This window comes from Lobosporangium transversale (assembly GCF_002105155.1).
Source record: "Lobosporangium transversale strain NRRL 3116 chromosome Unknown BCR41scaffold_1, whole genome shotgun sequence".
NCBI classification, from domain to species: Eukaryota; Fungi; Mortierellomycota; class Mortierellomycetes; order Mortierellales; family Mortierellaceae; genus Lobosporangium; species Lobosporangium transversale.
Window position 1 is genome coordinate 1,547,706 of NW_019028979.1, and position 14,924 is coordinate 1,562,629.

Here is a 14,924-nt window from a genome sequence, read left to right on the forward strand (position 1 = left end):
TGCACCCTTTTTTTTTATTTTTTTTTTTATTACAGGAACATGGTTGAGATGCATGCAGATGCCCAATTGAACACTCTCTTTAAAAATATTTCTTTTACAAATGTCGGGGTGGAGTGGGTAGGCGACGGGAACGACAGACATGGTTCGTGGTTTGGTCCCTCGTTTACATGTAGCCCTGCTTGGTAGCCTTGTGGGAGTATCGAGTAGAATTTTTGACTTTTAGAGTGACATTTGACGAATTACAACGCACTGATCCAATTCTCTTTTTTTTATATGTGTGCGTGTGTGGTGTTGTTTCTTTTTCTCTTTCTCTTTTTTCTTTTTCCTTATTCTTGTTCGCCCCTTGCTCATTCTCTTCTCTTTCTCTTTCTTCTTCCTCTCTTTACTCTGTAACTCACTCTTATCGAGTGAGCAGCCAGCAGAATCCTTTACGACCCCATTTCGCTTCTTACATGTAATCGTATTAATTACTTGTCTTCTTTTTCTTTTACTTTCTTTCCTTCTACTCTTCCTTCATTTCTTTCTCATTCTTTTCGTAACTACCAAATACCCTTATTTTTCTTCACTTCTTCTTTGAGCCCACATTTATACGCACGCATTTCCATTCTTTCTTTTTTTCTTTTTTCCTAAATCAACATCTCTTCACTCCTAATCTTATTTCTTCATTGCTTCCATCCTGAATCTCTTACACTTTATTTGACACAATTACTCCATTTTTCGAGCTACATTCATTGCATAACTTTTTACAGATTAACGAAAAATAGCAACATCATGGCAGGTAAGAATTAATTAATTTAACAATTGTGATGAACTGTTATTGCTCATTAATAGGACAGAGCAAGGCGGGACAGGACAGGATAAGACAGGACAGAACAGAACAGGACAGGACAGGACAAACAAACAAACAAACAAAAAAAAAAAAAAAAGACAGTATATCATGGATCTTTATTACATGGAATGACAAAGCCAAGCAAGGGAAACCCCCTTGTTAATTGATGTCTCCTTACATCTTTTTTTTAAACAATTTGAGTAATACGCAGCCCAACAATCAAAGATATTTATTCACTATGACACTATGACGGAATTGCCTCGTGAACATTAGATCTGTCAATGTTTTTTTCTTTTTATCGGGTTCTAAAAAAAAATATTCATTTCAAATATTATCTCGACTGAACAAGTGGCGATTAATGATCAACAAAATCAATAAGAAAGACATCATAGAATCTTTTTTTTTTTTAAATTTTTTTTTTTAAAAAAAAAAAAAAAAAAAAAAAAAGGAGGGGGACGAATAGACTGGATCAAACAAGTATTCAGGACCAAGCAAAGTGTTAATGATGAATTGGTCAAGCAAGCGCCAAAAAAAAAAAAAAAAAAAAAAAAAAGATAATGGGTAGTTAAGGATACAGTAAAGTGAGAGAGAAATGAGATAGCAACTATGGCAAAAAACAGTGATGCGAACAGTCTTCATCTTTATCAAGGAGCAGCAAATAGATCAAAGATGATACTTTGATCCCAAAACTAGAAGACTTTTAATTGTGTGAAGACATAATCTTCTGGGTTTTTTTTTCTTTTTTTCCTTTTTTGTTTTTCTTCTATACTCCGTTACAACTCATCGGATAATTACATGGATTGAAATAAGGAGCAAAGACAACATAGCAAGGAAGAATCTGGATGGCTATATGACGCAGGAGTAGAGAATAGGATGAGACAAAGAGTCGTTTTAATATCATTTGGATGATGAGCATACTATTCAACAGGACATAAATATCTATTTATTTATATATACATGGACGTTTGGATTTTTTTTTCCCTTTACCAGAAATCTGTTAACCTCACCCCACATGTCACACCTGTTTGTGCGATCACACCAGCGATATTATGGTATTTTCTAACACTCACAATGGGATCTCACTCGTTAGATCTTGGTCTTTACTTTGGTGGAGAAGAGGACGATACACAACTAGATCAGGAAGATAAGAATCTCTCCTACCTTGAACTCTCAAACGAACAAGATGACTCGTATGATGTGATTGACACGGAGACACTGCTAGCAGAGATGAGTTCAGGTAAGTAGCAATTCGATATCTAAGTCTTTTCAGTGGACATAAGAACACACAGACACATAAAAGCATTATGGAAGTCAGACTATAGTACGCTTAATACTAACCTTAAAAGTATCGGATATTCTGATTTGAACTAATAGAGCCTAGTCAGAGGAGTAATGGAGAGCTGAATGTCGATACGGATGTGGTTCAGATGTTTGGCGATCCAGAACTGCCTCCAGTAGAGAAGGCGCGTCTGCTCTCCAAGAGTGATTATGACTTTCATCGGTATGAAATCTGGTCATCCTCAACGGTAGAGGAGATGATGGCAAAAAAAAAAAAAAAAAAAAAAAAACATGGATAAACCATAACGGGAGCTAATTCCGCTTTTTGCAACCTTGACTGATCGTCTATAGTGCCTTCCTTGCAAGAGAGGTTGTAACCTTGTTGCCATCCATGGATATTGGCGATGCCATCTCCTCCATCGTCCCTATCGTTCGTGAGCTTTCAGCAGATTCTCAAGAATCAGTCAGGGAATCACTGGCGTCTCAACTCGACAAGATTGTTTTATATTTCTATCAGGTAAAAGTCGCGAGCTTCTTTATCTTTCTGAACTTGTTATTGTTTTTGTTTTTGTTTAAAAAAAGAAAAAAAAAAAGCTAACAAACGAAAGGTTTCTTTAATCCATTTATCGGAACAGAATGCGATAATCACGGATGAGAAAGCATTAACAGATACTGAGAAAGAGACAAAGGATGCCAACACCCCACATCAACCATCAAATTCCGCCGCACTGGCACATAATACCTTCACTCCTATTTTCATTAATCTTTTGCTGGACCAAAATGCTGCAATCGCACATCAAACTCGCGAGGCTGTCCGCTCAGTGGCTGAAAACTGTCGCGAGGATCTCTTGGAAAGCGAGGTTTTGGATGGAGTCATTGCAGGGTTAGAAAAACTTTATAATAATTCATCTGCTTCAGAGCTCAAACAGGGATTGAACATGAACGGCGAAACCGATCAAGATGGGGAAGCAGAACTTGGAAAGATGCTGGTTGTTGTGGTTAGTCCAATTAAAGCATGAATAGGATACTGCCAAGTGCTTCCTTACTCCCTTTAACTCGCTTAGTATTAACACTCTTTTATCCTTACTTAATTACCGTGTTTAGCTATTGACTTCGTTGGCAAAAACTCTCGGCAAAGACAGGTGTACTCAGATTGTACTACCTAAACTAGAAAAGCTTATGAGCAACTCTCAATTCTTTGTTCGCAAAGTATGTTTTTTTTTTTTTTTTTTTTTTTTTTTTTTTGAGATAGTGACTTTTAAGCAAAGTATAAGCTTTTTTTCACCTCTCCTAGAAATTGACATTCTATTTTGTTGATACAATTTAGGAAATTGTGATTGCTTTAGGGACACTATGCAAGGTTGTGGATCAACGTGTAGTGATTGACAAGCTACTACCACTGTATGATACTTTCGTGCATGATGACACATGGCATATTCGACGAGCTTGTTGCACGGTTCTTGCCTCCTTCGTATCATCATTACCCGTAGAGATGAAGACCAAGAAGGTGGAAGAGATTTACGATTTATATTCAGTAGATGTCAGCAGAAGTGTTCGTAACTCCATTATGGAAGTCCTAGGTGAGGTTATTGCTGGATTTGAAGAGGGAAAAGTCCCAGATTCCCTCTTGAATCACTTCTTAAACATGGGACAGCAACCAATGAATGAGCATGAATTAGCCGTAATGTGCGCTTTTAGTTTCCCTGGTAAGTGAAGAATAAGTTTTTATTTTTCTTTTAATCGATGATCATTTGTGACAAAGCTGATACTTTTTTTATTTTTTATTTTATTTTTATAGCTGTTATTTTGACTGCTGGTCGGTCAAAATGGGAAATGATGAAACCTGTATACATGAAATTGGCTGCGACATTCAGGTCTCCAATCCGGAGGTCTTTAGCTTGCTCGCTCCACGAAGTGGCTCGTATTCTTGGACCTGAAATAGCTGATCGCGACCTTGCAGTGGCTTTCTCTGATTGCTTAGTGGCAGAGGACGAGGTCAAAGAAGGTGTTATTGGGCATGTTGTAGAGTTTATTTCGTGTCTTTCACCACAATGTCGGTCATATGCGCTTCGCAATATCTATAATGCTTGGTCAGAACTGGAGAGATCCAGTAACTGGCGTCTGCGCGACTCTTTAGCCGGTCAGTTACCGGCACTATGCGAGATTGCAGAAGCAAAAGATTTATTAGAATACTTGATGCCCTTGAGTATACGAGCCTGCACTGATGGGGTGTCAACAATCCGTGAGTCAGGAGTCATGTCATTTCCTGCTCTTTGGGAGGTCAGTTCACGCGTTGGGCCCGTTGTCCATAAGAAAGAGAAGGAAGATAACGATGTGGTCATGGAAGATAGCGAAGATCTTGGCCCGGTGTTGGGATCCTTTGGTGAGGGGGAGGACCTTGATATGGAAGATGTGACAAATCAATTGTACAACCCACCACATAGCTCTCAAGCCGGACAGATTGATAGTGCTACCAAAACAAATGGATCTATTTCATCAACAAACACTTCTGGGCAGGAAAGGACGACGACCATCAAAGAGCAAGTGGTTCAACAAACAATTGAGTTTATCAATAATGGTGGTTTTCGATCTCGTGTTGTTGCGGTCCAAATTATTCAGTCACTGCTCGACTATGGAATTGATATCGAGGATTTCGAGGAACATTTCTTGCTGCCATTAGTTGAGCAACTTGCAACGGATAATGTAGTGAATGTGCGTATTTGGGTATCGAGAGTCATTACCTGGATTATCGAAAGCGGGTTGTGCAAGGAATCAGCAAATATTTCCGATCGACTTCAGACGACTCTGCTGATCTTGCAGAAAGATCCAGACCGTGATGTTCGAATCTATGCCGGCGGTCCTGCTGAGCTCCCCAAGCCAAAGAAGAAGAAAAAATCATCAAAGAACAAAAAGAAAAAGAAAAAGGACCAGGATCAGCAGCAATCATCATCCTCCATTGGCGGCATCAAAAACGGTGCGGATCGGAGCCAGGTCTCGACTATCAATGAGGAAGATGAAAATAGTGAGGACATCAAATTCTTGAAAGGAGAAGGGGACAGTGACGATAATAATGATGAGGATGATGATGACGATGATGACGATGAAGAAGAGGGTGAAAGTGATGAGGAGAGTAGTGATGACAGTATGGAATTTTTGAACTCTGCAAAGACAAAAGGTATCTCCAACAAACCACGGAATCGCAATAGTCTTGGCATTGGCATGAAGGTCATGGTTGGCAACAAACTCACTGTGTCGGGCAAAGAGATCCGAAAACCCAAGACTAGCTGGGACTATGTTCATGGTGAGATTGATGAAGATGAAGATGAGACAGGAGACAGCTCGCAAAAATCATTCTCAGCGGCTTTGGGATCCAAGGAAGTACAAAAGCTTCGTTGGTCAGAGAATGGTGATGATGACAGTGAGGAAGGTGGATCCTTGTTTGATGCCCCAAGGCAGCCTTTGGAACATGATGACGATGATGATCCTGTCGATCCGAGTGCAGATATCTCTAAGGTTGTCCCATATAATGCTCGCAGAGCTGATAGTGCAAGCCCGCTGGATGTTGAAATGGAGGGTTCAGGCGAACGCGTTTCTGTTTTTGTGCAAACTGGCGATACTCTTGCTCTTGCTGGTCAAGAGCCAACGCTTGACCGGACACGGAGCGCCACTCAACCATCAACTGACTCGCTGCCCAAACCCTCCCCTGCACCTGCTGTTTCACAGTATCCTCCACTTTCACCAATGTCAGCACCCTCAGTGGAGGCTGTCTCCGCTAAAACACCCCCTTCAGGGCTCAGCTATGCAGATTCTGTGAAGCAGGACGAAGCTAACCCCAAGTCAAACTATGAGCCAAATCAAAAAGATGTGGGGGCTGTCACTGTCGAGGCAGCAACGACGCCTAGTGCATCCTCATCTGCATCCTCCAGCAACAGGAATGGACTGCTGCTTACAAATGCATCTCTCACAGCGAGGGGACGGTCTCCTGAAGAAGAAGTTTTGCGTGTGTTGAACGCAAAGCTAATGGCAACTGGCACAGGCAAAAAAGCTCATCACCCTGTATTGCCACCACCCATCACCGTCAACACGAGTAGAAAGGCTTCGTTTGGAGCTGCGGACCCAGGATCACCATCCTATGCTGCAATAGTAGCCTCAGGGGCATCATCTCCGCACCCAGGAATATTGCCAGCCATGCCATTGCCGGCTATAACTGCTGGATCAAATATGAGGCCGAATATGAATGCAAAGTTTGGATCGTCTTAGATTTTAAGTGCTTTTATATATTTCTTCATGTCATATCATTTTTATTTTTGTATTTTGGCAAACTGCTTTCACATCCATTCATCACACTCATTATTTTTCTGTACCTTTAGTCCAAACATCGTTTAGCTTGTAGTTCTTTTTGTTCCCTAGTGTTGTCATGCTAAATAATACCTATTATCTAATAACAACTTGAGACGCGTTCATGTTACACCCAAGTAGCTAAATACCAACTCTTTCTGTTTCTTATCATTGAATAATTGGACGCCTATTTGGGACTATGGTGCTGACAATTGAAGGATGGTAGAGAAACTGGAGTGCAGGTCGTAAATGGCAATGGGAATCGACCAAAGCCGTAGGCATTATCGCCCTTGCCTACAGATTGAGCCAAGGACCCTAACAACGCAATGCTTTTGACAACTATGGCAACATAAATGGTTAGGAACCTCGACGAGTCAAATGTTGATTTAAATACACTGGCCAAGCATATATCAGACGATGTATTCATTCCATGTTATACTAGAAATCGTTGGAAAGCAAATTTTTCTTAAGCATCCATTTCTATTCATCATGTACACGTCCTTTCCTTCTTTCTACTATTAATATCATGATATACTTACTACTGATACATCTTGCTTGCGCTATCTTTCTTGTTAATTCTCATGGCAGCAACCCTTCTCCCTTTTCTCCGAAGTCTAATTTCTGTACTACTGCTCCATTCCCACGAGCAGTATGGGCGCCTGCCTATACTGTTCTAAACGATTATCTGTACATCCAAGGCGGACAGTCTGAAAATCTAGAATACCTTGAACAGTTCTATCGCCTTGATCTATCCAAGGCCTGGAAGACAGAATGTCCAGCGTGGGAAAAACTACGGCCAGGACCCAAAAACTTTTACCATACTTGTACAGGAGTTCCACCCGAATCAGTGCTTCCACAAAACAGGACTCTGTACGTACCGCGCAACCTCTCATGGATGTTGTTGCGTCAAGCAGATATGAACTCTTCCTCTTCTTTCTCAAACCTTGATGAGGGCTCGATTTTAACTTTCAAGGCAACAGCAACAGACCCAGCAAACAGTCTTGTTAACCGGTATAAGCTTTCGACAGCACGTTGGACAAGCTCTAATGTCAAAGTATTGGTGCCTCGACGTTATGGGATTGAGGCGGTGATGGATCCACGTTCTGGGCTGGTTTATCTCCTTGGAGGCTATAACACTTGGCGCTTGGACAGTATGACTGTGTATGACCCATATTCGGATACATTGGCCTCAGTACCGTTATCGACGCAACAAGGTAGTCAAGAAGCCCAGGTGTTGGGACTGACGTTTTTTTCTGCAGCATGGGTTACGAGTCTGCAACAAATTCTGTATTTTGGAGGAACAAATGACCTGTCTCCGAATAGATCAGCTGCCAATATCGCGCTATATTCGCCTACAGAGAATCGATGGACATCCGTGGTAACGTGGTTAAAAAAAAAGAAAAAGAAAAGAAACTAAAAATTAGTATATGAACAAATGGACCTAAGAAAAGAATTTGTTTATTAGACCACTCAAGGTGATGTACCGCAAGACATCTATGGAGCCTGTCATACAATAGGTATGCTTCTTCTTCTTTTTTTTTTTTTTCCTACATCTTAATAATGAAGAGAGAATTATTTACAACTACCTTCCTTTCCCTTTTTTTTAGATGTCCTGCGAAACAGAGCCATATTATTTGGTGGGTCTGGCCATGGGAACCCGCCTCATGATTCCAATCAAATTTTTTTCCTTGATCTCAATCCAACATCCAAGTCTATGTTTACTTGGCGTCAAGGCCAGCCGGCTTCACAGACGCGCCGTAATATGGCATGCACAGCTTATAAGCAATTTTTCATTGCTTGGGGTGGTAAAGTTAATGGCACAGTAGGGGGATCTAAAGAACATTTATATCCTATCGTCTATGACCTCACAAAGGATATCTGGGTCGATTGGTTTGGTCAACCAAGTAAATAAAAAAGAAAAAGAAAAAGAAAACAGTAACAATCCCAGGAAAGCTCCTTATTAGGAGTCGCTCTTCGATCAAAGTAACTTTGAATTAACTTTAAATTAAACGTAGACAGCAAAATAAAGTGTGAAATGTTACTTATTCTCAAAAGTTGGTAAACGAATGCTCGCGGATGTCAGATATACTATTTGTCATCTCTAAGATTGTAGCTCTAACAACATCTATCCTCTCTTTCTCACGATCATCGTCCAGCGTCTAGCCTGGGCCTAATTATCTTTGTGGTCATGATTGATCCAACTGCAAAAGGATTACTGAATATCTCATCAATACCTGAACTATCCTCGAAAAAAAAAAAAAAAAAAAAAAAAAAAAGACCCCCGAGAAGTCCACAGTGCCCCAAAAACTGGTATACTTTTCACCTTCACATTAGACTCACTTCTGCTTTCGTGATTAAGTGCCCCTTGTGGTCTATTTCCCCTAGGAGCTACTAAAATGGACTTCATATGGCCGGCCGAGTGCCAGAGCTCTCTTCCGAGGCGCAATGACAGATTAAGTGACAAATCCTTGGAGCGGAATGAGTTGGCGCTATTATACAATGTTATGTTTTGTTTTAATTTTACGGATTATTCTTAAAAAGCAGTGCATTGATGTCGTACAACAAATATCCAAACGTTGGCTGCAGCGCAATTCCTGAATTTCCCAGCCCATTGCGTTCTTGGTCCCGATTGCTGTAGTTGGCTGGGACATTAGGCTTAAATTGATGAGGATTCAGCCATAAAGTGCCCGCTACATCTTTCGACGTCCAGATGCATCGGTGCATTGCATTGAGAAACTAAAGTAAGAGTCGACTATGCTGCGGTGTGGAACATTCAGCTGCCAAATACGAGATTCGTAGGCTATCACAGGCTGACACTTTGTCACTAATCTCCAAACTGCAACTGAATCGGATCAATACCCGACACACCTTGTTATTTGGAACTTATAAAGTTGGAACATAGCTTTACAATAATGGAAGACTCACTTGGGATTGACCAGATAAGGGAGAACAACCAAGGGTCAAAGGGACCTTGAAGGTTTAGATGAACCATCTTAATAAAACGCAAGAATAGGAGTAATAATTAAGAGCCTTTGAACATATAACATTTTTTCCCTACACTTAAATCCTAAATGTAATAAAGAGATTGTTATTTTGCTATTAGGGCAAAGAAAAGTCGACAAAGCCCATGTCTGTAGGCTCTGAGTGAGGCTGAATATGTGAGATGACAATGCTGAATGTAAAATCATTTCTGGTCAGTTCCTGATTAACAAGGAAATTTATCCCAACAAATGGGGGAAGAGGTGACAACCACTCTAATGGTCGACAATCGAGACTTAACCTTGATCTGTCTCGAGAATAAACGGTATATAAAAAGGTCCAGTTAATTTTATGAGAACATTGGTAGGCTCTGACAAAAGCACAGGTGCGATCCTGTAATATATATTTGGAAGACCATAGTACTGGACAAACTATTTTCCTTAGTGAACTTTAGACTTAAGCTTGGAAGGAAAAGAAAGGTCCTTGTTTGCACACTGCGTGCGCACAACACAACCATTGTCCAACAATGGTGTGATTAGTCTCGCTCCGTGCGGGCTTGATGTGACGTCTCATGTTGTATCAAAAAGCTTAATATGTCATCACTGCTATTTAGTCAAACTACCAAGAAACGAAGCTTATATTCTTATATTCCCTGTTTCCCCTTTGATCTTCGCAGAGACGCAAGGATGCGCGTGCGATTGAACATCTTAGTGGATGAGAGATAGAAAAGTGGAACAGAATGATCATATGATGATGTATGTAGATAGGTTGGACAGTGATGTTCCTTTTTGGGCTACCTGGGGCTCGTATTAGGAGAGATTTAATGACGCTAATCGGTTTAGGAACTAATGAAATCGATGAAACAGCGGGTTATGTGGATTGAACAAGATTTTACATGAGAGAGAGTAGCCATTGCTTTATTTTATTTTTTATTTTTACGGCGGCAAAAGCAATTGACCGGGCCAGCTTCTAGCTCACGGCAATGTGGTCGGTCGAATTTGCTTGTGCTTTGCCGGAACAACGGTCTTCCTGCTTTTGCTCAGTCCACAAGGAAAGTTCCATGCACTGGAAGATGTTCTCGTGATTAGCCTTTTCATTTTTTCATATTCGTCATCGGATCCTCGCCTGTCACGCAAACCTTAAATAAATGTATAAAAAAAGGCAAAGCTGCCTGGTTCCCTTTATGCTACTATATATATATTTGTAATAGATGCGTTTATTCATTTATACGATCCGATTCAATAGGTTTTAAAACTTAGAAACTTAAAAACTTAGAGCAATGATTATGCCATTGTATTTCCCGGTATTGTTTGCCTTTTCTTTGGTGTCTGAATGCCACTAACCAATCACTGCGCCCCAATGCTCGCATCCTGGAAAAACAAAAAAACGAAGGATATAATATATACTTCAATTAAGAACAAGGGAAGCGCGATCCGCTCTAACCATCGCCAGATCTCTTATCTCGAGGCGTTGCTATCCGTCGTTTTTTTTTTTTTTTTCTTATAAATACAATCATTGTCTTGCCTCCTCCTTTTTCTTCTCCGTTCCTTCAACAACCCGGATCTTTATCTCATCGAGAGTATCTATCAGCACTTAGTATATACCACCAAAATCATACCAACCGTTTCACTCCACTTTTCCATTCTCCACTCCTCTAGTCTGTGCTGCATATTGCTACGCAATTGAAATAGCTGATCAAGTACACTCCATCAACTTTAACCACTCTTGCTGTAACCACCATTGCATCCGAATATATACGCATACACACAGTTACCTCTTAAAAAGCATCGTTCACATTAACTTCTTATTCCGAATACCTTCCAAAGCATCTTCAACTTCCGATTTGTAATGGCAAAGCGCAAAACTGTTCAAGTCGAGAAAGAGGTTCCCTTCCATACCTTTACTGTCGAACAAGTAGCCGAACATTTTTCCACTAACATTCACGAAGGTCTCTCTTCTCAAGAAGCTGCAGAACGCCTCAAGAAGTATGGCAGTAACGAGCTTCAAGGGAATGGGGGCGTTAAGTGGTACAAGGTGCTCTGGCGCCAGTTGGCAAATGTCCTTGTAGTGATTCTGCTCATTGCCACAGTAAGTAGTGCAACCTTTTTTTTCCATTTCCCGCCAATCATAACCTAACGTTGTGGTCGTCATAGTGATAAAATTTGAGATCAGCTGTATCTGTATGACCGATAGTTTCAGCTAGCAGATATTACATGATTTTTGACTTGCATTATAGACAACTGGCTCAAACAAAAGCAAGGAAGACTAAAAGTACTTGGATGTTTTAAATATATTTAGATTCTGTCATTTGCCACTAAAGACTTTGCAGAGGGTGCCGTCATCCTTGTTATCATCATTATGAACGCGGCTATTGGTTTCTGGCAAGAATACAATGCCGAGCAAACAATGGAGGCACTTCGGAATATGTCTTCGCCTACCGCAAAGGTCATTCGTGATGAGAATAGGACCACGGTCCCAAACAATCAGGTTGTTCCTGGGGACATCATGATATTTGAGGATGGAGATGTCATCGGTGCCGACTGCCGACTTGTTGAAACTTTCAACCTCGAAACTGATGAAGCACTTCTTACAGGAGAGTCTCTTCCCGTTCAGAAGAACCTCGATGTTATCGAGAAGGAAGATGAGCCTCTCGGTGACCGTCTCAACGTGGTGTTTTCCTCTACAACAGTGGTCAAGGGCCGTGCCAAGGGTATTGTCATCGGCACAGGCATGAAGACCCAGATCGGTCAGATTGCCACTAGTCTCATGAATGTCGATAGTAGCGAAACCACACCTCTTCAGAAGCGTTTGAACAAGATGGCCTACTTCATCTTCCTAGCTGCCATTATTTTGGTAATTATCGTATTCGCCGTACACAAATTCAAGTACAGTAACGAGGTTGCAATTTATGCCATCTCTGTTGCCATTGCCATGATTCCCGAGGGTTTGGTTGCTGTCGTTACATTAACCATGGCTTTTGGCGTCAGACGAATGGCTCAAGTCAAGGCCATTGTCCGTCGACTCTCTAGTTTGGAGAGTTTGGGAGCTGTTACCAACATCTGTTCAGACAAGGTAATTTCTTCTATATCCACAATCCAGCTTCTAATGAGATAGTCATTTAGGACAATTGTTCTAACCACTTTTATCGTCGATTGGTACGAATAGACCGGCACACTTACTCAATCCAAGATGGTTGCTGTCCGTATGTGGCTTCCAGGTGATGGATACTACCGCATCACTGGTACTGGCTTTGATCCTGACGGTGAGATCTACCAGCAAGGCGAAATGAATGGAGCTAGTGAAAGCAATGCTCAGGAACAACTCGTCGTGAACGACGAGGGAAGCAACCATTTCCTCCGTACTCTTCAAGCAGCCTCTCTCTGCAACATGGCTGAGCTTCGTAAAACCACACGCCCACAGTCTCACGGTGAATGGTCAGCCATTGGTGACCCCACAGAGATTGCACTCCAAGTTCTGGCATACAAAGCAGGCGTTCCCAAACCTGAATTGTTATCACAGGGATTCAAGCTCATCGCTGAATTTCCATTTGACTCTTCTGTAAAACGTATGTCTGTCCTTTATCAGGCTCCTGAGCAACAGGATGGTACTGGTGGTCACTTTATCTTCCTGAAGGGCGCCACTGAACGGGTCATTGGCTGCTGTACTCGCTATCGCAATGGAGATAATGAGATCCTTCTGTCAGAGGAGAGCAACGAAAAGGGTAGTATGGACCGCAAGGCTTTCGAAACTATGATCACAGAGAAGCTTGATATCCTTGCTGACAAAGGCCTTCGCGTGTTGACGTTGGCATACCGTCGTTTCGAGGCTGCCCCTGGCACTGATTTGGTACACGACTTGGTTCGTGAGGAGGTTGAGCAGGATATGACTTTCTTGGGCCTTGTTGGTATCTATGATCCTCCTCGTGCAGAATCCCGCCCTGCCGTGCTTCAATGTTACGATGCTGGCATCCGCGTTCACATGTTGACTGGTGATCATCCTGCGACGGCTGCTGCGATTGCTAAGGAGGTTGCTATCATTCCTTCAGATGTTCCTACAAAGGGCAACCCACTTATCATGACAGCTGGCCAGTTTGATTCTATGTCTGATGAGGAAGTCGATAAGCTTATCGAGCTTCCTCGAGTGGTCGCTCGTTGCTCACCCAATACCAAGGTAAAGATGATTGCTGCGCTTCACCGCCGTAACCTCTTTGCTGCTATGACTGGCGATGGTGTGAACGACTCTCCCTCGCTTAAAACTGCTGATGTTGGTATTGCTATGGGCCAATCAGGCTCTGATGTCGCCAAGCAGGCGGCAGATATTGTATTGACGGACGACAACTTTGCCACCATTGTTCATGCTGTTGCTGAAGGCCGCCGTATTTTTGCCAACATTCAAAAATTTATTTCTCATCTCTTGGTAAGTAAGCTTTTTTACTGAATGGTATAGCTTTCTACTTTTCTTGATCTATCATCTAACATGCATTCATATAATCGATAATTTACTTTCCGAATAGTCCACCAATGTTGCTGAAATTGTTGTCCTGATTGTTGGTCTGGCCATCAAGGATGATGACGGCCAGGCCGTGTTCCCTATGAGTGCTGTCCAAATTCTGTTCTTGAACATGATCACATCATCCCCTCCAGCTATGGGTCTCGGTCTCGAGCCCGCCAGTGAATCAAACATGCACGAACCACCACGCTCGGCTAAACAAGGATTGTTCTCACGAGAGGTCATCATGGATACTTTTGTCTATGGCTTGGCAATGGGTGCACTCTGCTTCTCTGTTTTCTGTGTAGTACTCTTTGGGTTCGAGGGAGGAGAGACTGGGTCCTCGTGCAACAGGGAGTACTCCGAAGCATGCGAAGGTGTCTTCCGCGCACGTGCTACTGCTTATGCATCACTAACACTCCTACTCCTGGCTCACGCCATCAACTGCAGAAGTTTCCGTGCAAGTAGCTGGTCTTTCAAGAATCTTAAGACTTTACGTCACAACAAGATGCTTTGGATGTCATTGGTCATCGGCGCTCTGGTTGTCATTCCTTGTATTTACATTCCAGGTCTGAACCGCAGTGTCTTCAAGCATACCGGCATCAGTTATGAATGGGGGTTCGTTATCGCCGCTCTGGTCCTTTTCATTCTCTTTTCCGACCTTTACAAATTTATCAAGCGCAGGACGATGAAGCCTCTTACTGTACGTGCAGCTTCAGAACTGGAAATGGAGAGGATGCGAACTTTCATGTCGCAGCATACCCAGAATGACTCTGTCATGGAGACCAAGCCTTAAGAATCAACAAAAAAAAAGGCATTGTTTAATCATATCATTATCTGCAGTGTATACTATATAGTAATTGAATAATAACAATATTATTAATTTTTTTGTAATTCTTGATACACTGGATTTTAACCGAATATGCCTTTCCACAATGAGGATGAACAGATCAAATGGGGCTGTGCATAATAAAATTTGTTAAATGTAGAAATGAAAGCTGCCCAAGTTTAT

General features: G+C 41.8%; 3 protein-coding genes across 3 annotated transcripts; all 3 read left to right on the top strand.

Moving 5' to 3' along the window:
• Window positions 1–2,165: 2,165 nt before the first annotated feature.
• On the top strand, window positions 2,166–6,599 carry BCR41DRAFT_10776 (armadillo-type protein). The gene is made up of 6 exons (XM_022019355.1): window positions 2,166–2,330; window positions 2,459–2,624; window positions 2,743–3,105; window positions 3,212–3,316; window positions 3,435–3,813; window positions 3,906–6,599. Exons 1-6 carry the CDS (start codon window positions 2,257–2,259, stop codon window positions 6,365–6,367), a joined length of 3,549 nt encoding a protein of 1,182 aa, XP_021886733.1. The 5' UTR covers window positions 2,166–2,256; the 3' UTR covers window positions 6,368–6,599.
• Window positions 6,600–6,971: 372 nt separating this feature from the next.
• BCR41DRAFT_418135 (hypothetical protein) lies at window positions 6,972–8,357 on the top strand (the record flags this gene model as incomplete). Its single annotated transcript, XM_022029588.1, has 3 exons — window positions 6,972–7,823; window positions 7,911–7,962; window positions 8,053–8,357. 3 exons carry the CDS (start codon window positions 6,972–6,974, stop codon window positions 8,355–8,357), a joined length of 1,209 nt encoding a protein of 402 aa, XP_021886734.1.
• A 2,620-nt stretch (window positions 8,358–10,977) lies between these two features.
• On the top strand, window positions 10,978–14,868 carry BCR41DRAFT_316570 (putative Na P-type ATPase). Its single transcript, XM_022021245.1, has 4 exons — window positions 10,978–11,512; window positions 11,723–12,496; window positions 12,590–13,840; window positions 13,938–14,868. Exons 1-4 carry the CDS (start codon window positions 11,273–11,275, stop codon window positions 14,706–14,708), a joined length of 3,036 nt encoding a protein of 1,011 aa, XP_021886735.1. The 5' UTR covers window positions 10,978–11,272; the 3' UTR covers window positions 14,709–14,868.
• The last annotated feature ends 56 nt before the right edge of the window (window positions 14,869–14,924 follow it).

Coding starts and splice junctions, on each gene's coding strand:
- BCR41DRAFT_10776 (XM_022019355.1), top strand. CDS start 2,257: ATGTTTGGCGATCCAGAACTGCCTCCAGTAGAGAAGGCGCGTCTGCTC. Junction 2,331..2,458: donor AGTGATTATGACTTTCATCG/GTATGAAATCTG, acceptor GATCGTCTATAG/TGCCTTCCTTGCAAGAGAGG. Junction 3,106..3,211: donor GAAAGATGCTGGTTGTTGTG/GTTAGTCCAATT, acceptor TACCGTGTTTAG/CTATTGACTTCGTTGGCAAA.
- BCR41DRAFT_316570 (XM_022021245.1), top strand. CDS start 11,273: ATGGCAAAGCGCAAAACTGTTCAAGTCGAGAAAGAGGTTCCCTTCCAT. Junction 12,497..12,589: donor CCAACATCTGTTCAGACAAG/GTAATTTCTTCT, acceptor TGGTACGAATAG/ACCGGCACACTTACTCAATC. Junction 13,841..13,937: donor AATTTATTTCTCATCTCTTG/GTAAGTAAGCTT, acceptor CTTTCCGAATAG/TCCACCAATGTTGCTGAAAT.